The sequence below is a fragment of the Brachyistius frenatus genome, unplaced genomic scaffold (assembly GCF_029030835.1).
Source record: "Brachyistius frenatus isolate BFR_SWC_R1_liver_20210118 unplaced genomic scaffold, ASM2903083v1 Contig_560, whole genome shotgun sequence".
Taxonomy (NCBI): Eukaryota; Metazoa; Chordata; class Actinopteri; family Embiotocidae; genus Brachyistius; species Brachyistius frenatus.
The window spans coordinates 5,001-27,178 of NW_027211159.1; the positions used below are offsets into that span (position 1 = coordinate 5,001).

The 22,178-nt window shown below is 43.2% G+C and overlaps 3 protein-coding genes across 3 annotated transcripts in view; 1 reads left to right on the top strand and 2 right to left on the bottom strand.

The window, feature by feature from the left end:
* LOC138614745 (POC1 centriolar protein homolog B-like) overlaps nt 1–191 on the bottom strand; it is a 3,230-nt gene extending 3,039 nt beyond the window's left edge. Inside the window, exon 1 of the mRNA XM_069688314.1 lies at nt 59–191. Coding sequence (XP_069544415.1) covers nt 59–82 — 24 coding nt within the window. The 5' untranslated portion in view covers nt 83–191. The remainder of the gene's footprint in view (nt 1–58) is intronic.
* Nucleotides 192–752: 561 nt separating this feature from the next.
* On the top strand, nt 753–11,695 carry cep41 (centrosomal protein 41). Its single transcript, XM_069688315.1, is given in 12 exon segments — nt 753–810; nt 1,109–1,172; nt 1,366–1,413; nt 2,169–2,230; nt 2,448–2,511; nt 4,021–4,162; nt 8,187–8,383; nt 8,462–8,529; nt 8,609–8,723; nt 10,052–10,119; nt 10,121–10,268; nt 10,785–11,695. Coding segments are annotated over 12 exon segments (1,113 nt in total). The 5' UTR covers nt 753–777; the 3' UTR covers nt 10,889–11,695.
* A 1,594-nt stretch (nt 11,696–13,289) lies between these two features.
* On the bottom strand, nt 13,290–22,105 carry LOC138614748 (carboxypeptidase A1-like). Its single transcript, XM_069688318.1, has 11 exons — nt 21,986–22,105; nt 20,710–20,791; nt 20,431–20,565; nt 20,035–20,136; nt 19,536–19,637; nt 19,250–19,351; nt 19,049–19,159; nt 18,470–18,560; nt 13,946–14,145; nt 13,778–13,862; nt 13,290–13,629 (listed from the first exon to the last, which is right to left on the bottom strand). Exons 1-11 carry the CDS (start codon nt 22,051–22,053, stop codon nt 13,442–13,444), a joined length of 1,266 nt encoding a protein of 421 aa, XP_069544419.1. The 5' UTR covers nt 22,054–22,105; the 3' UTR covers nt 13,290–13,441.
* Nucleotides 22,106–22,178: the final 73 nt, after the last annotated feature.

Here is a 22,178-nt window from a genome sequence, read left to right on the forward strand (position 1 = left end):
CCTCGGCTGCCTTCAGCCTCCACTACGTTCAATCACTGAATAAAGCCAATAAACTCACCATGACAGACGCCATTGTGGGCATTCGTTAGAAAAGCTGCTGCCGGAGGAACGTTTGAACCGATCCGCTGCTCGGTGCTCCCGTGACGGTCAACCGAGTATCAGACCTGACGAGTCGAGCTCAGACAGGAAGGGTTTCTGTCTGACGTCACTCTGACTCATGTGAATACTTAATAAAAACTTGTACAACATGTTGAGTTTGCACGAGCAACTGAGTTACATCTACTTTTTTTCGCTTGTGAAAATAAGAGATGTGAAAATTCAAGATGAAAATTACAATCACAGCTCAAGAACACGGAAATATCAACAACAAACATCACAACGTAGTCTCCGTTGTGGATGAATATCACCAACACTATGGAGCAGTCGAAGTGACAATGAATGAAAATGTGTTCATTTCAAATAAAACTACAAGTAGAAATTATAGTTTTTAGTAAGTAAAAGCCGAAAAATATCTCAGGAAGTGCGTAAAATCTACAAAATATGTAAAAAAATCTACAAAGGATTAGCAAAATTGACGATTTACGTGATGGGACGTGAATGCAGCACGTCGCTCAGGTGGAGCGTCTTCTGCTGCTAAGCAACGAGCCAGCCGTAACTGGTCTGCAGACGGAGCGGCGCAGTATCGTGATCTCTGATTGGTCGCTGTAAAACCACCGACCAATCAGCGCCGAGATTATTAACCGTGTCGGTCGTTGTTTGGTATTTCAGTTTGAAAAGATGTCGCTGCATCGGGGCATCGGCAGTGTGGAGGTAACGTTGCACTCCATTACGACATTATGATGTTCACCCGCTAACCGGCGGTGCTGTTGTTCAATTCAGGTAAACCGTTTAAATACGGCGCGGGAACAGACACGGATGGAGCTCCCGGAGCTAGCTGGTTAGCTCCGGGGTTCAGTTACCAGATCAACGGCAGGAGAGCAGCGCAATAAATGATCATAAATATACTTATATCTATTTATATTGATTCATATTCAGTGTTTCTGGAAGGTGCCAGGCTGTAAGATTTACTGCTGAGTCATCGCTTTAAGTTTTTCTTTCCTTCCTGCAGTACATGACAAAGAGGATCCCAAAAAACGCCAAATATGAACACGTGAAAACCCGTCTGGACACAGGTATCTAAATATATTTATTATATATATATATGTATATATGACGGTAAATATATATACATATATATATATATGAATATATACATATATAAATATATATACGATATATATGAATATAGGATCAGATCCATGCGTAGTGCAGTTTGTTAAGTGTCTAACAGTTCATTTGTCCTGTGTTGTTGTTGTTGTTTGGAAGGATGCAGCCTGACGAAGTACATGGAGAGAGTGGAGGAGATGAAAAGAAGTAAGTAAATATCTTTATTCGTAAAGATCATTGAGTGTGTTTATGAGCACAGTTGGGATGATTTCGGTTTTCGTCTTACTTTTAAGTTTTGGAAGTTTATGTTTTTTCGTTGCTATATTTTACACAGTGAGGTCCTCACAACATCACTAATACATACATATAAATGTCTCAAACACAGTGAGGTCCTCACAACGTCACTAATACATACATATAAATGTCTCAAACACAGTGAGGTCCTCACAACGTCACTAATACATACATATAAATGTCTCAAACACAGTGAGGTCCTCACAACGTCACTAATACATACATATAAATGTCTCAAACACAGTGAGGTCCTCACAACGTCACTAATACATACATATAAATGTCTCAAACACAGTGAGGTCCTCACAACGTCACTAATACATACATATAAATGTCTCAAACACAGTGAGGTCCTCACAACGTCACTAATACATACATATAAATGTCTCAAACACAGTGAGGTCCTCACAACATCACTAATACATACATATAAATGTCTCAAACACAGTGAGGTCCTCACAACGTCACTAATACATACATATAAATGTCTCAAACACAGTGAGGTCATCACAACTTCACTAATACATAAATGAACATAAATGTAGTGAAGCTTTAGAGGAGGAGGACCAGCAGGACCTGGTGAGTCCTCAGTGATTGGACGAAGTGGGAACTGGTTGTATCAAATCATTTCTTAGACTGATGTGTTGTTTTTGTTTTTATTTTTTAAGATTACAGATATCGAAAAGACGAAATCTTCAAACGGTTAAAGGTGACAACGTTTGCACAGCTGGTAACTATCAGAGTTCATATCTTCACATCACTGGGATGTTTGTGTTGTATTTACATCACTGGGATGTCTAACCAGAGATGACTGTTGTTCTTTTATTGTGAAGGATGTGAAATGAATGCATGACAAGAAGTGTCTGCAGACAGTGATGATCATTGGCTGGCAGAATATCCGTGTTATTGTTATTTCTTCATTTGATTTCATTTGATTTCCAAACCAGATTCTTCAGGTGTCGTCTGTCTGCGAGCTGAACGACGTGGAGACGGACTCACATGATCCAGAAGGTGTGTTACTGTGTCACTGTGTGTGACTGTATGTTACTGTGTGTTTCTGTTTGTCACTGTGTGTCACTGTGTGTCACTGTATGTTACTGTGTGTTACTGTTTGTTGCTGTGTGTTACTGTTTGTTACTGTGTCACTGTTTGTTACTGTGTTACTGTGTCACTGTTTGTTACTGTGTGTTACTGTGTCACTGTTTGTTACTGTGTTACTGTGTCACTGTTTGTTACTGTGTGTTCCTGTTTGTTACTGTGTGTTCCTGTGTGTTACTGTGTGTTACTGCGTGTCACTGTTTGTTACTGTGTGTTACCGCGTGTCACTGTTTGTTACTGTGTGTTACTGTTTGTTACTGTGTGTTACTGTGTCACTGTTTGTTACTGTGTTACTGTGTCACTGTTTGTTACTGTGTGTTCCTGTTTGTTACTGTGTGTTCCTGTGTGTTACTGTTTGTTACTGTGTGTTACTGTTTGTTACTGTGTGTTACCGCGTGTCACTGTTTGTTACTGTGTGTTACTGTTTGTTACTGTTTGTTACTGTGTGTTACTGCGTGTCACTGTTTGTTACTGTGTTACTGTGTCACTGTTTGTTACTGTGTCACTGTTTGTTACTGTGTGTTTCTGTGTTACTGTGTGTCACTGTTTGTTACTGTGTTACTGTGTTACTGTTTGTTACTGTGTTACTGCGTGTCACTGTTTGTTACTGTGTGTTACTGTTTGTTACTGTGTGTTACTGTGTGTTACTGCGTGTCACTGTTTGTTACTGTGTTACTGTTTGTTACTGTGTGTTACTGCGTGTCACTGTTTGTTACTGTGTCACTGTTTGTTACTGTGTGTTACTGTGTCACTGCGTGTCACTGTTTGTTACTGTGTGTTACCGCGTGTCACTGTTTGTTACTGTGTGTTACTGTGTGTCACTGTTTGTTACTGTGTGTTACTGTGTGTCACTGTTTGTTAGTGTGTTACTGTGTCACTGTTTGTTACTGCGTGTCACTGTTTGTTCTTGTGTGTTACTGTGTCACTGTGTTACTGTGTCACTTTTTGTTACTGTGTGTTACTGTGTCACTTTTTGTTACTGCGTGTCACTGTTTGTTACTGTGTGTCACTGTTTGTTACTGTGTATTACTGTGTCACTTTTTGTTACTGTGTGTTACTGCGTGTCACTGTTTATTACTGTGTGTTACTGTGTTACTGTTTGTTACTTTGTTACTGTGTGTTACTGTGTTACTGTTTGTTACTGTGTCTCACTTTTTGTTACTGTGTTACTGTTTGTTACTGTGTGTCACTTTGTTACACAGTAACAAATTACTGTGTGTTACTGTGTGTCACTGTTTGTTACTGTGTGTTACTGTTTGTTACTGTGTGTTACTGTGTGTTACTGTGTGTTACTGTGTTACTGTTTGTTACTGTGTGTTACTGTGTGTCACTGTTTGTTACTGTGTGTTACTGTGTGTTACTGTGTGTTACTGTGTGTTACTGTTTGTTACTGTGTGTTTATGTTGTGTTGTGCACTGACAGACGGTGTGTCGGTTCTGTCTGTACCGGACCCAGATTGTGTGTCTGAACCCAGCGATCCACCTCACACGGAGCCTCTGTCCCAGCGTCCAGATGCCGGAGACACGCAGGACGTCTGTCCCTCGGCCAGGTCAACTCTCCTCAGGTGAGAAACGCACCGAAACATGCAAACTGTTTTACTTTAAGCAGGTAAGAAGATGTCAGTTTATGTCAGTTCCATCTTTCCACTAAAATACAGACCCAGATTCAGTTCCCCCCATGTTCATCTTGTGTTCCCCTTCGTGTTCACCCCGCTGTTCCCCGCTGTTCCCCTCGTGTTCGCCTCGTGTTCCTCCGTCTTCCCCCCGTGTTCCCTCCGTGTTCCCCTCGTGTTCGCCTCGTGTTCCCCCCGTCTTCCCCTCGTGCTCCCGTCGTGTTCCCCCCATCTACCCCTCGTGTTCCATCGTGTTCACCCAGTGTTCACCCCGTGTTCCATCATGTTCCCCTCGTGTTCACCCCGTGTTCCATCGTGTTTCATCGTGTTCACCCCGTGTTCAACCCGTGTTTCATCGTGTTCCATCGTGTTCCCCTCGTGTTCACCCCGTGTTCACCCCGTGTTCCATCGTGTTCTATCGTGTTCACCCCGTGTTCCATCGTGTTCCATCGTGTTCACCCCGTGTTCACCCCATGTTCCATCGTGTTCCATCGTGTTCCATCGTGTTCCATCGTGTTCACCCCGTGTTCCATCGTGTTCCATCGTGTTCCATCGTGTTCCCCTCGTGTTCACCCCGTGTTCACCCCGTGTTCCATCGTGTTCCATCGTGTTCACCCCGTGTTCCATCGTGTTCACCCCGTGTTTCATCGTGTTCCATCGTATTCCCCTCGTGTTCACCCCGTGTTCCATCGTGTTTCATCGTGTTCACCCCGTGTTCACCCCGTGTTCCATCGTGTTCCATCGTGTTCCATCGTGTTCCATCGTGTTTCATCGTGTTCCATCGTGTTCCCCTCGTGTTCACCCCGTGTTCACCCCGTGTTCCATCGTGTTCCATCGTGTTCTATCGTGTTCACCCCGTGTTCCATCGTGTTCACCCCGTGTTCCATCGTGTTCCCTCGTGTTCACCCCGTGTTCACGCCGTGTTCCATCGTGTTCCCCTCGTGTTCACCCCGTGTTCCATCGTGTTTCATCGTGTTCCATTGTGTTCACCCCGTGTTCACCCCGTGTTCCATCGTGTTCCATCGTGTTTCATCGTGTTCCATCGTGTTCACCCCGTGTTCACCCCGTGTTCCATTGTGTTCCATCATGTTCCATCGTGTTTCATCGTGTTCCATCGTGTTCCCCTCGTGTTCACCGTATGTTCACCCCGTGTTCCATCATGTTCCATCGTGTTCCCCTCGTGTTCACTGCGTGTTCACCCCGTGTTCCATCGTGTTCCATCGTGTTCATCCCGTGTTCACCCCGTGTTCCATCGTGTTTCATCGTGTTCCATCGTGTTCCCCTCGTGTTCACCCCGTGTTCACCCCGTGTTCACCCTGTGTTCACCCCATGTTCCATCGTGTTCCATCGTGTTTCATCGTGTTCCATCGTGTTCACCCCGTGTTCCATCGTGTTCCATCGTGTTCCATCGTATTTCATCGTGTTCCATCGTGTTCACCCCGTGTTCCATCGTGTTTCATCGTGTTCCATTATGTTTCATCGTGTTCCCCTTATGTTCACCCCATGTTCCATCGTGTTCCCCTGGTGTTCACCCCGTGTTCCATCGTGTTTCATCGTGTTCCATCGTGTTCCATCGTGTTCACCCCGTGTTCCATAGTTTTCCATTGTGTTCCATCGTGTTCCCCTCGTGTTCACCCCGTGTTCCATCGTGTTCCATCGTGTTCCCCTCGTGTTCACCCCGTGTTCACCCCGTGTTCCATTGTATTTCATCGTGTTCCATCGTGTTCACCCCGTGTTCCATCGTGTTTCATTGTGTTCCATCGTGTTCACCCTGTGTTCATCCCGTGTTCCATCGTGTTCCATCGTGTTTCATCGTGTTTCATTGTGTTCCATCGTGTTCACCCCGTGTTCACCCCGTGTTCCATCGTGTACCATCGTGTTTCATCGTGTTCAACCCGTGTTCACCCCGTGTTCCATCGTGTTCCCCTCGTGTTCCATCGTGTTCCATCGTGTTCCATCGTGTTCACCCCGTGTTCCATCGTGTTCACCCCGTGTTCCATCGTGTTCCATTGTGTTCCCCTCGTGTTCACCCCGTGTTCCATCGTGTTCCATGGTGTTCCCCTCGTGTTCACCCCGTGTTCCATCGTGTTCACCCCGTGTTCCATCGTGTTCCTCTCGTGTTCACCCCGTGTTCCATCATGTTTCATCGTGTTTCATCGTGTTCCATCGTTTTCCATCGTGTTCCCCTCGTGTTCAACCCGTGTTCCATTGTGTTCCCCTCGTGTTCACCCCGTGTTCCTTCGTGTTCCATCGTGTTCACCCCGTGTTCCATCGTGTTTCATCGTGTTCCATCGTATTTCATCGTGTTCCATCGTGTTCACCCCGTGTTCCATCGTGTTTCATCGTGTTCCCCTCATGTTCACCCCATGTTCCATCGTGTTCCCCTGGTGTTCACCCCGTGTTCCATCGTGTTCCATCGTGTTTCATCGTGTTCCATCGTGTTCCATCGTGTTCACCCCGTGTTCCATAGTTTTCCATTGTGTTCCATCGTGTTCCCCTCGTGTTCACCCCGTGTTCCATCGTGTTCCATCGTGTTCCATCGTGTTCCCCTCGTGTTCACCCCGTGTTCACCCGGTGTTCCATTGTATTTCATCGTGTTCCATCGTGTTCATCCCGTGTTCCATCGTGTTCCATCGTGTTTCATCGTGTTTCATTGTGTTCCATCGTGTTCACCCCGTGTTCACCCCGTGTTCCATCGTGTACCATCATGTTTCATCGTGTTCAACCCGTGTTCACCCCGTGTTCAATCGTGTTCCCCTCGTGTTCCATCGTGTTCCATCGTGTTCCCCTCATGTTCACCCCGTGTTCCATCGTGTTCCCCTCGTGTTCACCCCGTGTTCCATCGTGTTCCATCGTGTTCACCCCGTGTTCCATCGTGTTCCATTGTGTTCCATCGTGTTCACTCCATGTTCCATCGTGTTCCATCGTGTTCACCCCGTGTTCCATCGTGTTCCATCGTGTTCCATCGTGTTCCATCGTGTTCACCCCGTGTTCCATCGTTTTCCATTGTGTTCCCCTCGTGTTCACCCCGTGTTCCATCGTGTTCCATGGTGTTCCCCTCGTGTTCACCCCGTGTTCCATCGTGTTCCATCGTGTTCCATCGTGTTCCATCGTGTTCCATCGTGTTCCATCGTGTTCCTCTCGTGTTCACCCCGTGTTCCATCATGTTTCATCATGTTCCATCGTTTTCCATCGTGTTCCCCTCGTGTTCAACCCGTGTTCCATTGTGTTCCCCTCGTGTTCACCCCGTGTTCCTTCGTGTTCCATCGTGTTCACCCCGTGTTTCATCGTGTTCCCCTCGTGTTCCATCGTGTTTCATCGTGTTCCCCTCGTGTTCCATCGTGTTTCATCGTGTTCCATCGTGTTCACCCCGTGTTCACCCTGTGTTCACCCCGTGTTCCATCGTGTTCCATCGTGTTCCCCTCGTGTTCCATCGTGTTCCCCTCGTGTGCGTGTGAGTGAGGAGGCAGTAAGATAACAAAACAAAAAAATAGGTATACATGCATGAAAAACTTGTGGATCAAAATAATAAAAATAATAATAACAATCTAAAATAACACAAACACAACTTGAAAGTGGTTCAAATCAAATTTCCCCAACTCGGCTGACGTTCATGATGACGTCACTGTTTACTAACAAAACGCCTACTGTTGTAAATCAGCTGTTAAACTAACAGGCTGTGATTATTAAACGTTATTTATCCTCATAATGCACTAAACTATAGATGATAACACACCTTCACTTACTGTCTAATTGATACCAGATTGTTTCACTCATTAATATGACAAAGAACCGTTTCCTATGAAAATGATTCAAAATAATGAATAAGTAAGAGATTAATCTCTTTATGTGTCCACACGTAACATTTATGTGCATTTTCTTTTCATGGATAAACAGAACTTTTCAGAATATTCACAGCTGAACACCTGAAAACAAGCAGCAGACAGAAATGAGCCTCTGACCTTTGACCCCTCAGTGTGATCAGTGGTGTCGGCGAGCTGAACCTGGACCGGGCCGCTCCGAGGCCCGGGTCGGTGCCCGGCCGCGGGTCGGTGCCCGGCCCCGAGTCGGTGCCCGGCCCCGGGCCGGCTGACGGGCCTTACCCCGCCTGCCCCTACCTGCTGCTGGACGTCAGGGAGCGCGAGCAGTACGACCGCTGCCACATCATCAGCGGTGGGTGGAGCCAAGGTGACGCTCTCACTTCCTGTTTGTAAAGACGAGCGGTCTGTTTAACTCCTCTCTGTCCCGCAGCGCTCAGCTTCCCCGTCGCCTCGCTGTCTCGGACCATGAACCCCTTCAGCAGAGACCTGCTGCACTACGTATCCTCCAACATTCACTCTCCTCAGGAAATAAATACACCTTTCTAACGAGCGAGAACCGACTTAACACAAAAACTAGAAAAACGCAGCGGGAAAGATCATCATCGTTTACGACGAGGACGAGAGAACAGCTGGGCAGGCGGCGACCGCCATGACGGAGAGGGGCTTCGACAACCTGTTCCTGCTCTGTGGAGGTGAGTCACACCTCCTCCTCCACCACCTCCTCCGCCTCCTCCAGGGGTAATCTGGCCACCAGTCAGCAGGTGAAGTCAGTATCTCCTGAACTCAGGAACTGATCCCAGACCAGCTGCTGAACTGTCAGCTGGTTGTTTATGGCTCAAACAAGCTGCTCAATTAAATAGATTCTTTCACCACAAAATAATGATTGAACATCAGAAACCACAACAGAAAGTTTTCCCCTTGAATATCTGAGTTAACAGTTTAAGGATCTGGATTTACTGAAGTCTGTGTGTTTAAAATCACCCGCAAACAAACGTCCATCAGATCTACTGACGACATGCAGCGATGACCTCACCTTTCTAATGTTCAGTTTGACACGTCCTCCATCTTATGTAATATTGGGCGTTTCTACCTGAAGGAGTAAAATACTGAGAGGAAACATGCAAATAGAACAATTTAGCACCTGCAACGATATTTACTGAACCTGGAAGTAGAAACAGAAGTGATTGTTGTGTATTTTAGTACAACTGAAGGTTTTAATCAGATGAACATCAGGAGAGACGGCTGCTCTTATTGTGAAGGAGACACAGGAAGCCAGAGACTACGTAGAGAACGAGGTTTTAAACCCGTTAAACATTTCTGATGTCAGAGAGAGAAATTATTCAGACATATCATTTGTCCAGAGATGATATTTCTGAGTTATTGAATGAACTGAAAGATGATTGACAGCCAACAACAAGGAGGAGCCACAAAATACCAGCAATTAAAAAAAACTTCTTCAACTCAGCATTTTGCTGCCTCTGGGTGGTTCCAGCGTATCTCTGCTTGGATCTCCCTCCAGTCCTGTTGTTCAGGTGAGCTGTCACAAATTAAACTTCAATGGGATCAGATTTCCTTTTGCGGTCGCTCTGTTTTCCGTTGCTGGAATCACTTTAACACGCAAACACCTCATTTAATTACAAAGATTTGCACCTGATATCAGTGATGCAATCACTCAATAAATCACCTGCAAAACGGGTGAAAATAAATGTGCAAACATTTGGAAAAAAACACGCAATTTAGTTCCTTCATTTGAGATCTTAGTAAATCAGGCCCAAAGTGTTTCATGTCCTTGAATCACGTGCAGATCAATAAAGTACTTCCTGTTTAATATTTAATGGGACAACTGTTTTTCTTTAATTTAAGATATTAATTGTAGTTGTGACGTTTATATTGGAAGTTAAATTCAACTGAACTGAAGCTGCTCGTGTTTCAAACAGAAGTTAGTTAAGTGTTGCATTAAATCTTTCATTTCTAGTTTTAATTCATCTCCTAATTTGAAGCATCACTGTTGGTCTGCCAGGTCTGAAGGTGATCGCTCAGAAGTTCCCCAGCGGGATGATCACAGGCTCCATCCCGTCCTCCTGTCTCTCTCTCCTCCACCTCCTCCACGTCATCCAAGGAGAAAAAACCTTCTGCAGCGCCGCAGCTGGCCGAGAGGAGGTGGAGGTTCACATCTGAGGAGCTGGCCAAGATCCAGGAGCAGCTGGAGGAGAACCTCGTCCCCAGTACCTCGAACAGTAAGAACAGGGTTTTACATAATTCATCATAAATCACCAGTAAAATCAGGATTTCTTCTGACCACAACTTTGTAACTTGTTTTATATGTTCGATATATTTAAAGTTCTTCAGTTTATTTACTGTTTTTTAAGCTGTTGTGGATTTCTAAAGAATTTCCAGAATTTCTTTTTTTAAACCAAATTAAGTTTCTTTTGTTCAGATATTATTAAATTCTTGATTCTCCACATGCAACATTTCCTATTTTTCATTTTTAGCTGCCCTCGTTTCTCCTCCCTGTAAAGCCTCTTTTCCTCTGCAGCTCTACCTCGACTCCTTTTTCATTTTAGCCACTTTTCTGGATCCTGTTTTCCCCTTCAGATATTTTCAGCCAATAGAAAACTAAAAGCAGCGATCCAGCCGTGGAAAAGAGGCACATTTATTACCAAATTATAATACTGCTTCCAGGAAGCTTTTCCGTGAAGGTTAAAGTCCTGAGTGAGATTTTAGAGCGTGACTGTGGTGATGTGTTCCTGCAGGTCGGATGTCCAGCCGCATGTCCTCCAGCAGCTCGCGGTCCAAAGCGTGGAGCCGTCACAGCTCCTCCACGGCCGACCGAGACAGCAGCAGACACTGGAAATAACCCCACCCCTCCCCCACTCAGCAACCACACGAGTGTGCACAAACAAACATACCTCCAGCACAAAGTCCTTTTACTTTATTCCTTCTAAATCCAGCCGGCTCAATTTCGTATTAAAAACCAAACTCAGCCTTTAAGATTCAGTCGGAGGTCCGGGGGAAAGATCAGAGCTACTAAATTACAAATCAATACTTGCCTCCATCTTTATCTCCACAACGTCCTCTGAATCATAAAATATATATTGTGCTCAGTTTTAGGAAGCTGGTTGTGCGAGCAGAGCGACGGTTCTCTGAACCTTCACATCCGGACGTCCTCGTTCACCTGCTGATGAAGCTACAGTTTAAAACGTGATACGAGTCATTCAGAACATCTGCAGCCTTTATGTGCACTGAGTGTGTGTGTGTGTGTGTGTGTGTGTGTGTGTGTGTGTGTGTGTGTGTGTGTGTGTGTGTGTGTGTGTGTGTGTGTGTGTGTTACCGATGAGCAGAGGCCTTCAACACAACCTGCATCTTATTAAATCTCAGACGACAGAAACGTTCATTTCATCGTGACTCTGACATCATCGTAATGTTTGAACAGTATTTCTGATTTGTGGCCTTTTGTTTTTTAATATGTTGCACGTGTTTCATCTTTCAGAGTCTTAACTCCTTTAACAAAGTGCTTGCGTGATGTTTGTAAATGAATGTTAATAAAGTGTAGAACTGTTTCCTGTAGCAGAAATGATTGAATGAAATTCAACACTTTCATATAGTTCAGGATCGATTTGTGAACAGAATCTGATTTTGTTCTATAAACTTTAAATTAAACTCATCAGAATCCTTTTACATCATAATTTGCATATTCTACTATTTCTTTCCATCCACCATTATCTATACCTGCTGGATCCTGAACAGGGTCACGGGGGGCGGAGCCTATTCCAGCTCACTTTGGGCAAAGGCGGGGTTCATCTGGACAGGTCACCAGGACAGACCTGGACAGGTCACCAGGACAGGTCACCAGGACAGACCTGGACAGACCTGGACAAGTCACCGGGACAGGTCATCTGGACCGGTCACCTGGACAAGTCACCGGGACAGGTCATCTGGACCGGTCACCAGGACCGGTCATCTGGACCGGTCACCAGGACAGGTCATCTGGACAGGTCACCTGGACCGGTCACCAGGACAGGTCACCAGGACAGGTCATCTGGACCGGTCACCTGGACAGGTCACCTGGACAGGTCACCTGGACCGGTCACCAGGACAGGTCACCAGGACAGGTCATCTGGACCGGTCACCAGGACAGGTCATCTGGACCGGTCACCTGGACAGGTCACCTGGACCGGTCACCAGGACAGGTCACCAGGACAGACCTGGACAGACCTGGACAAGTCACCGGGACAGGTCATCTGGACAGGTCACCAGGACAGGTCACCAGGACAGGTCACCTGGATAGGTCATCTGGACCGGTCACCAGGACAGGTCACCAGGACAGGTCATCTGGACTGGTCACCAGGACAGGTCACCAGGACAGGTCATCTGGACCGGTCACCTGGACAGGTCACAAGGACAGGTCATCTGGACCGGTCACCAGGACAGGTCACCTGGACAGGTCATCTGGACAGGTCACCAGGACAGGTCACCTGGACAGGTCACCTGGACAGGTCACCAGGACAGGTCATCTGGACAGGTCACCTGGACAGGTCATCTGGACAGGTCACCAGGACAGGTCACCTGGACAGGTCACCAGTCCATCACAGGACCTATTTCTTTCCACTTTACAAATAATTTAATCTCAACCACATGACAGTAATTCCTTCTTCTATTGTAATTTATGTTTATTTTAATTTTTCATGAAGGTATTGCCACCTTATAAAATGTCCACAGAGTCATTAAACAGCAGAACTACATGACTTTATTACTAAAGAAGAGAATTTCTGACAGAACCTCCATCACCAACTGGAGCAGCGCTGATGTAGCTAAGCTATCTGACAACACTCAGCGAAGGACCAATGAAACGCTCCATAAATCCTCCGCTGCTCCTTGTGACCACTCTGGGACCATTTCTGTTCACAAACAAACCTCTTAACCAGCTTTTTATCTGATTTGACTTCAAGGTTAAGTTTCTTTTCTGCCTTCAGCTCCTCCATCTCGCTCTAATCTCCCTATCTCTCCGCGGGTTTTCCTATCTATCGCCGCCACTGCCCTCTGCTGGACGGAACTGGGTACTGCAACTGGAGAAAAGACTGAAAACAAACCCACAGGGATGATAGTTTCATCTGCATGTGTACTAGATCTCTAAACAACAGGTACAGATTGACTGATGACACCTTCAGTAATTGGAGGTTTAGAGGAAGTGAACATAATACGGAGATTTAATATGGAAGAAACATTCTTGAAAATAATTTTTTGAGCAAATTCTCTGAATTTAATTGTCAACAAAATAAAAAAGTTAGTTTTTCAGTTTGCTCATTTATTTGTTTATTTTATGGAGTTTTTTAGAATAATAATGATCATGACAGACTTGAAGATTGAAGGTTAAAGGTGACATCTCCAAACAGTGGGGTTAACACACACATCAGTAAGGGTTCTTGAAGGTGTGATCCATGATGGCCATCAGAGCCAGCCAGGTCTCCCTGGCCGTGGGGATGATCTGATTGGCCGGCAGGATGAAGCCGTAGCGGCCGGTGTCCCTCAGCTCGAAGGTGTAGGAGTACTTGATGCCCTGGTTGTAGGTCCAGTCGATGCTGCCGCCGCTGGCTTGGTCTGCAGTGTACAACACTTAGCATTACTTCTAAACATCCACATTACTGATGTCAAATTTGACATTCTTGTCAACCAACTTCTCCAAATGTTACTGCGGTACCGTATGTGCTGCTTTTAAGATTAAAAATGTTGTGTTGCAGGAACGTACAGATGGTGCTGATGATGCTGCCGTAACGGTAGTCGGTACCGAACAGAGAGGCGAGCCGGGTGACGGCAGTTCGAGCCACAGAGTCCTGAGGACAGAGGTCAACACGTTACTGTCCGACAGCTGAAGGACCACAAACAGTAAGAGTTTGGTAGAGAAGTGTGTTGGTACCAGCTCGGCCCGGTCTCTGACGGGAGTCCTGGTGTATCCGTAGGGGTACAGCAGCATCTGGGAGTACGAGTGGATGGAGATGAAGGCCTTGAAGTTGCCGTGGGACTTCACAAAGTCCACGATGGACCTGACCTCTGACTCGGAGTGAGCCCGAGGTCCGCGATAGGTCTCTGAGCAGGGGTTACTGCTGGCACCAGGTCCTGTGGGACCAGGACAGGGTCAGAGAAACTGCAAGGAAATATCTATAAAAAAACTTTAGTTTGGATCCCTGCAGTCGCCGGGATTATAAATGCACCATAATAATACAAACAGTACACATGTATCTATAAAGAGGAGCAACGCAGGACATTTAAACTATGAAACAGCACATATGAACACACTGAAAAAAGTCAAACGTCGGTGTCACCGACTTAAAGTGAATTTGTACTTTAGTTCAAATGAAAGTTGTGATTTTCGGTTTACAGTTTACCTAAAACTAAAACATACCCCCCCCCCACCCAGAGTAAATGAACAGCAATACTTTTACCTAAAAGGTATTTTTACTTTAAACTAGAGGTTTTCATGTCACGTGACTACATGACGTCAGCCAATCATCCTTCTCAAGTTTTGTCCGCCCGCTGAAACTGTGCAGATTAACAGGGGGGACTGAAACGGCAGATTAACAGGGGGGGGGGGGGACTGAAACTGTGCAGATTAACAGGGGGGGGACTGAAACGGCAGATTAACAGGGGGGACTGAAACTGTGCAGATTAAGGGGGGGACTGAAACTGCAGATTAACAGGGGGGACTGAAACTGTGCAGATTAACAGGGGGGACTGAAACGGCAGATTAACAGGGGGGGACTGAAACTGTGCAGATTAACGGGGGGGTGATTGACTCTCCTCTATACAAACGTTTTCATGTCTTTGCTCTTGAAACAGCATTTTGTAGGAATTGTAAAAAGTAGATGACCACATGAATATGAATTTTATTCTTTGATGACTGTAAAAAGGCTGATTAAAGTGCTGAGTGATAAGAATTCATATTCATTCTTGCATTTGTCAGTATAATGCAGTATAGTACAATACCACCAGTATATCTGAGGCTTAGGCAAGGAATTAGTCTGTAGTGACAATCATGGATAATGCTGACTGTCCACTAAAAGAACTAAAAGTGAAATCTCACCATATCCTTTGTGTTTACAGGTTTAATGTTTTTCCTGAAAAGGCCATATTGCTGAATTTGATAAGTCACAAAATGAACAACTGTGAACATTATTTTCTTGTGTATTTAAATAGAATCACAAACCCAAAATAGAAATGAAACACTGTAGAGAATAGCTTTGAACTTGGTACAGATGCATACTTACTAATGTTGTGAGTAAATGTAATAAGTTTTTTGTAACATGACATTATCTGTGTCAGCAGTGTAGAACCTCGAGGTGAATCTGAAAAGGGAGTCTGCTGCATCATTCTGTACCTCGATGTGGAAAACCTTATCAAGGAGGATCTGGTAACTAGTTTTAAATTAATCAATTCGTTTCAAGACAAGATGAAGAATTGATTATTTAAACTTGAAATCTCATATACATGTTGTCAGGTCCTAGTAACATACTCAGACTAATTGTACATTCATGTTCATTTGCCTATGACTTTAATTATTGTGGAGCTCTCTGGCAGCTGTATCTTTTAACATTCTTGTGTCTTAATTGAAGTGAGTATATTTCACTATCTTACTGTTTAGTATGTTTTACCACAGCATATGCAGTCATTTTTGGGGAGATAGTAATTATTAATACTTGTACCAGTGCTTTACTTGTTTCCCATGAGAAAATACTGTACTTTTTAGTCATGACATTTTCACACCACTACAACCTCAATATAAGTTTATCATGATTTGACTGAGAATTGTTTATGTAGCTAATTTATTTATATTAGTACGAGACACTGGTTTTGATCAGAGTAACTCTAATGATTGTCTTGTCTATTACCAGGTTGTTCAGAAGGATGAAGCTGAGACAGAGCTTCATCAGGGAAGAGGAGATCCTCTCCAGCCACCACAGGATATCAGCCTCGTTATTGAAGGTGTGGAATTCCTTCACATGCATGTGCCATGTTATTTGGTCTCCTCTATGCTCTAAACTTGAGCTATCCAAGTGAGCTAAAGTACACTTTTGATGCACTGCAGAACATATTTATGGAGATAGAACCCAAAAAGATGAAACGCAGAGTGTCAAGCTCTGAACATTAGAAGAAATCAAAAGACATTTGGATACAGAATGTTCTTTGTTCTGTTTTTATAACCTGGATTCAAATATCTTACTGGTTAATGGAACATTAAATGTATATGAAAGATGGAAACAGATGTCACCTCTAAATTGGCTTACGTTTAGATTTTTTTCTGAACAGAAATCTGTCTGTGGTTTCATTATTTAGGTATTATATTAGCACTGTGATTAATGCTTAATTGACAATGACCTGCAGCTCAGTTGTACCAGTAGTGGTACTATTTCTTGTTGAACTGAATTGTTCACAAAAGACTAACCGTTGCTGATAGATTGTCCCACAGCAATTGAACTGTATTTTTCCAGTTCTTGTTTTGATCCATTGATCTCACGTTTATAATGGTTCAATATAATGTGACATTTCTTGTTGTAACTTTTATGTAAGGACCAGCCAAGTTTTAATAACGTTCATACACTTAATGGCTATATTACATATTTCATAATAGGGATTTACATAACAGTTTTACATGTTAGCAGTTATGTGGTTAACATAACAGAATAGTTGCAAAAGGTTTAAATACCATATTGAAAAGTTTTAAGTTTTGAAAACACTATTTTACAGTTGTGGCTTTTACATTGCATGTTACATGTTTGAGAGAGATAAACATTTGTTACATCTTAGTATTTATGTGGATGTTGTTGCAGAAACTTAATGCAGATTAAAAAAAAACAGAATTTACTTTATTTTATTGTTTTTTGTTAATTATTAATGTGTGGAACACATACTGCTAGCTTTACAGGCTTCAAATGGAAGGTTTTATTTATGTATTTTCTATTTTATAATTTTTTTTTAGTACTTGATCAAAGGTGATGCATTTTTTAAAAGCCATCACAATAAACCTGAAGGTCTTTTGAAGAGAATTTTCCTGTCTTTATTTGTATTACATAAACAAGACCAAACATTGACAGTGACTAAATGTTTTCAGTTTTATCTTAAGTGAAAATTCTACTTTCATATCACAGAAAATACTGTTTGTTGTGAAATTTTATTTGTAAAAAAGCAAAATATATAATTGTATTGGACTACATTAAGTGACATCTTTGCTTGTGACTAATGAAAATGTATTAATTAAGGTATAATTGTAACTTATAGTTTCTATTGAATTAGACATTTAACTTGAGAAAAGCTGATAAATTTGTGTGTAAAAAATGACAGCATTTTTAACTAGTTTATGCTAAAGTAAAAAACTTTACTTAGATGGAATATTAAATACTAGGTTTTTCCAAAATGAAAAAAATCTAGTTGTAACAAAGCTAAAAATGGTGTACGGTCTTGATAAAAAAAAATGATCTTTTTACTTTGTATAAAAGTACATTTTTATTTTGGATAAAATAAATATTTTTTTTATTCATATTAAATTAAAATTTTAAATAAAAATAAAAAATGCACTTTGAGAAAAAGTAATAAATTTAGCTGTAAAAAAATACAGCAATTTTTTAAAGTTGGTCCGAAGTATAATTTTTTTCAGTGTAGGTAATAAACAAAAATAATGTCTGAATTAAAATAATATATGGAAATAGGTAACAAACAAAAATAAAAATACATTTCATGTTTTACATTCCTCAAAGTTGCCACCTTTTCATCATTCTCTCCAGCAGCTTCATGAGGTTGTCACCTGAACTCATCTAAGGAAGGAGTCCTTTAATTTTTACCAAATCATAAATATAATTTGAGAAAAACAAATAAATTTAGGTGTAATTTTTTTCTTCATTTTTTTAAGTTGGTATATTTTTTTGAACAGGGCTATTTGCTGAATACCAACCCCACCCTGACAGAACATGAGTCAAACGAATTGAGAAACCAAGAAATTCCAACAGTTATTTTTTGACCATGTAAACCAGTGAAAATAAATTCAGGTAACAACTTCCTGAAGCTGGTTCAGATATTAAAATAGAGCACAAAGCTGTTATGAAGGAAAACAGAGGCAACTTTTGAGGATGTAAATGCCGATGGTGTTTCCTGACTGGTTCTGTTTGTGTGAGCTTATCTCATATTTAATGTTGTTATTGTGTTATTGTGCAGACATTTTGTACAAAACAAGATGATTGAAAAGATTTTGGAGCTTTAGTGCTATCTTGTGGCTGTTTTAAGACTGAAATATCTAAAGATCTACACGTTGTAACTGAGATTAAATACCCAGTCAAACAGTAGCATAAATAAATGTGAAACTAAAGATAAAAAGTACAGATGATTACTATGAACAAAATATTTAGAGCTTTTGGTATATTAATTAAATTTATGAATTAAATTCCCACCACACCTCCAAAAGCAGCATCCCAGTTCCTGTTGGGATCGACTCCCACGCAGGTGGAGCCGCGGCTGGGCTTCCTGGTTTTACGCCACATACGGTTCTGGAAACAAGAGCAACTCATCCGTTCTCCTTCCTTTCTGTTTGTGTTTATCTTGATTTATTTATTACTGATTTATAAGCAGGAAGTTTTTTCTTTTCATTGGAAATGCACTTGAACACCTGACCAGTGACATCATTGAACACCTGACCGGTGACATCATTGAAAACCTGACCGGTGACATCATTGAACACCTGACCAGTGACATCATTGAACACCTGACCAGTGACATCATTGAACACCTGACCGGTGACATCATTGAACACCTGACCGGTGACATCATTGAACACCTGACCGGTGACATCATTGAACACCTGACCATTGACATCATTGAACACCTGACCGGTGACATCATTGAACACCTGACCGGTGACATCATTGAACACCTGACCATTGACATCATTGAACACCTGACCAGTGACATCATTGAACACCTGACCAGTGACATCATTGAACACCTGACCGGTGAGTAAAAAGTGTGAGAGACTCACCTTGGTGTGTGTGTAGTAGAATCCATCCGGGTTGGTCACCGTCTCCAGGAAGATGTCCATCTTGTCCAGGATGGCAGTGAGAGCCGGGTCACGTCCATAATCATCCACAATCTAATGACAGAGATGTAAAGGTCAGAGGTCAGAGGTCAGCAGCTGCAGAGACAGACAGTACAAATAAGAACATTATCATATTCACAGCACCTTCTTGGCGAACCAGGTGCCGCTGGCCTGAGTGACCCACTCTCTGGAGTGGATCCCGGTGTCGATCCAGATGGCAGGACGGTTGGTTCCACCGGTGCTGAACTGAAACACACAGGAAGGGAAATTATTCCAAGAATAAATGCAGCGACAGAAAGAAAGCTCTTTTGTTAAAAGGGAGTTTTGCTTTGGAGAACAGTCATCAGTTGCATTCAGGGTCCTTCAGTTCCGTCGTGAAGGTCAGTTCATTTTCTAACTTCTTCTCCACCTGCTGCACTTTTCTTCTCACCTTGAGCACGTTGAGGGGTCGGCCCTCGTAGCTCTGACCGATCACCATCTTGCTGACCAGGTTGGGATTCTCAGCCACCAGCATGTTCTGGAAATTGTAGATCTGAAGCAAAGAACCAAACGCTGCTTTGAGTACACGAACATCAGCTGAGTGTGACATCACTCTGCAGCTCCGCCTCCTCTTCACAGACTTTACATCTGCTTCTTAAGGCTCAACATCATCATTAAAGATCATGTGGGAACTACTTGGGGACAGTTTGCCATGAAGGTGAACTCAGTATTAAGAAGAAGAATACATGAATTTGACCGTTATCAGTTCCAATCGATTGTTCTTCATCATATTTGTAACTTAAATGAAGATCAAATCATATTCTCATGTAAATTGTTGCATAATCGCAGATTATTTCAAAGAATTCATAGATCTTTTCTTCAGAGCTGTTTGATATAAAGTGATGATTGTATGACGGGACAGCAGCCGTCCCAGGGAGCGGCGTCCGGACCTCGCTGAGGGTGTGGTAGCTGGAGTAGTCGAAGCTGTCGGTGTTCCTGGGATCAGAGACGCGAGCAGCGTCCATCTCCTTCCGCTCCTCATCCAGCATCACCTGCAGCACAAACACAAACCTGAGATGAGATCCAGACCGACCAGCTGCTGGACCACCTGAGATGACCGACCAGCTGCTGGACCACCTGAGATCCAGACCGACCAGCTGCTGGACCAGCTGCTGGAGAGATCCAGACCGACCAGCTGCTGGCTGACCGACCAGCTGCTGAGATACAGATCGACCAGCTGCTGGACCACCTGAGATACAGACCGACCAGCTGCTGGACCACCTGAGATCCAGACCAACCAGCTGCTGGACCACCTGAGATCCAGACCGACCAGCTGCTCATTCTACCTGCAGGTCTTCCATCATGACGGAGAACTCGATGTCCTGCGTCTCCAGGTACATTTTGACGATCTGCAGGTTGTGAGCAGGAACTCTGACATCAACAGGTGTGTCCACGTCAGCCACTCCCCTCCAGAAGTCCAGCTGGAGGAACACAGGGTTCATATTTCACTTTATTCACACTGGGCTTTAAAAATATGATAAAGATGATAAATAAAAGAGGTGTTTAAATCTTTGTTCTTTCTGTTTCTATTTTAAAATGAATCTTAAGTGAATGTGATGAATGACCTGCAGCTCCATCCTGTCCTCCAGCGCTTCGATCAGAGACAGCTGAGCTTCATCCTTTGCAACGATTCGAAGCACCTGATGCCTGAAAACAGAGAACCACCCTGTTGTGCAACCTTTTACTCAACTCCAGCTCTGAGAAAGTTGGCACACAGAGGTGAAGTAAGATTTCTGAACTGTGGCTGGTTCTGCTTCTGCAGCAGCGTCTCAGCGGTGTCGGCCCGGTTCGTCTGATTATCAGAACTCACACCTCTCAGGTCTCTGGTCTGAACCTGGATCACACTTCATCTGCTAGAAGGAGGTTTTTCTCTTTGTGGGGCAACAAATAACTTAAGAAATTGGAATATCAAAATGTCTTTGTAACCCTCTGACAAAGTCATTTTAAATGCAAAAGGATTTATTCTACAGATCAACTGTGAACATGATCATAATAAATCTGAATGAACCATATTTCCACGTCTTTAAACCTCTGTGTGAGTTCAGCTTCCTCTTGAACCCTCTTGACGGATTTTGACGTAATATTGTCAACCAGTGAAAATACCTGACATCGCATATATAACTCTATATATATATATGTTCATTGATATGTAATAAATAATAATAACAATATAGTTCAGTTTCATTTGAGGCCACATTTGATACACAAACATTTACAAGTAGTACTTGGCATTAAAAATGATGGCGATACAATATTTTAAGACACTTGGTGTTTTTTTTGTTAATTTTCTTTCATTTTGATATCACAGAGAGGTATATATATATATATATATATATATATATATATATATATATATATATATATATAGAGAGAGAGAGAGAGATAATATAATTTCTTTCACCCCCAGTTTAAGTTGTTCTGCAGACTTTTAAAAACCGTCAGCGGTAGTTGGAGAAGAGCTGCAGCAGGTGGATGAAGAACTGATGATGATGATTCCTCTCTCAAATATCAAAGACAGAAACACAAACAAAGTTCTACTTCTTGTCGTCTGTTTGGTCCTCTGGATGCACGATGAACGCTGTTTCCTGTGTTTGTTTCTATGAATTATTCTGCATTGATCATCTGGATGCATTCAGCTGACAGAGGAACAAAAAGCTCTTCACTACATGTGCATTACATATTGAATAACTATGTTTAACAAATACTTAAACACTCAGTACCGTGCAAAGGTTTGCAGAAGCTTCACTTGAAGCTTCACTTGAAGCTTCACTTGCTCACAATCTCCAAACTCTACGGTTGAACATCCCGTCCAGCAGCAGGAGGTTCTGCAGAACCACTTACCCCTCAAACGTCTCCTTTCCAGAACCAGCCACACACAGCGCGACGAAGACGAGCAGCCCCTTCATCATGACCAGCAACCGGGCGGGCCGAGAACAGGCTTTTATGTCGGAGGTGTCAGGTCACGTGTTCAAAGCTCGCCCGTGTTCAGTCGTGTGTGTGTGTGAAACGTTACACCATGAACTCAACCTGTTTA

What these genes read in the sequence shown, in the direction of transcription:
- LOC138614748 (XM_069688318.1), bottom strand. Translation starts at nt 22,053, where the DNA reads ATGATGAAGGGGCTGCTCGTCTTCGTCGCGCTGTGTGTGGCTGGTTCT. An exon ending in GACCCCTCAACGTGCTCAAG is followed by an intron (nt 19,352 to 19,535) that starts GTGAGAAGAAAA and finishes TGTGTGTTTCAG; the next exon opens with TTCAGCACCGGTGGAACCAA. An exon ending in TCTACTACACACACACCAAG is followed by an intron (nt 18,561 to 19,048) that starts GTGAGTCTCTCA and finishes TCTTGTTTCCAG; the next exon opens with AACCGTATGTGGCGTAAAAC.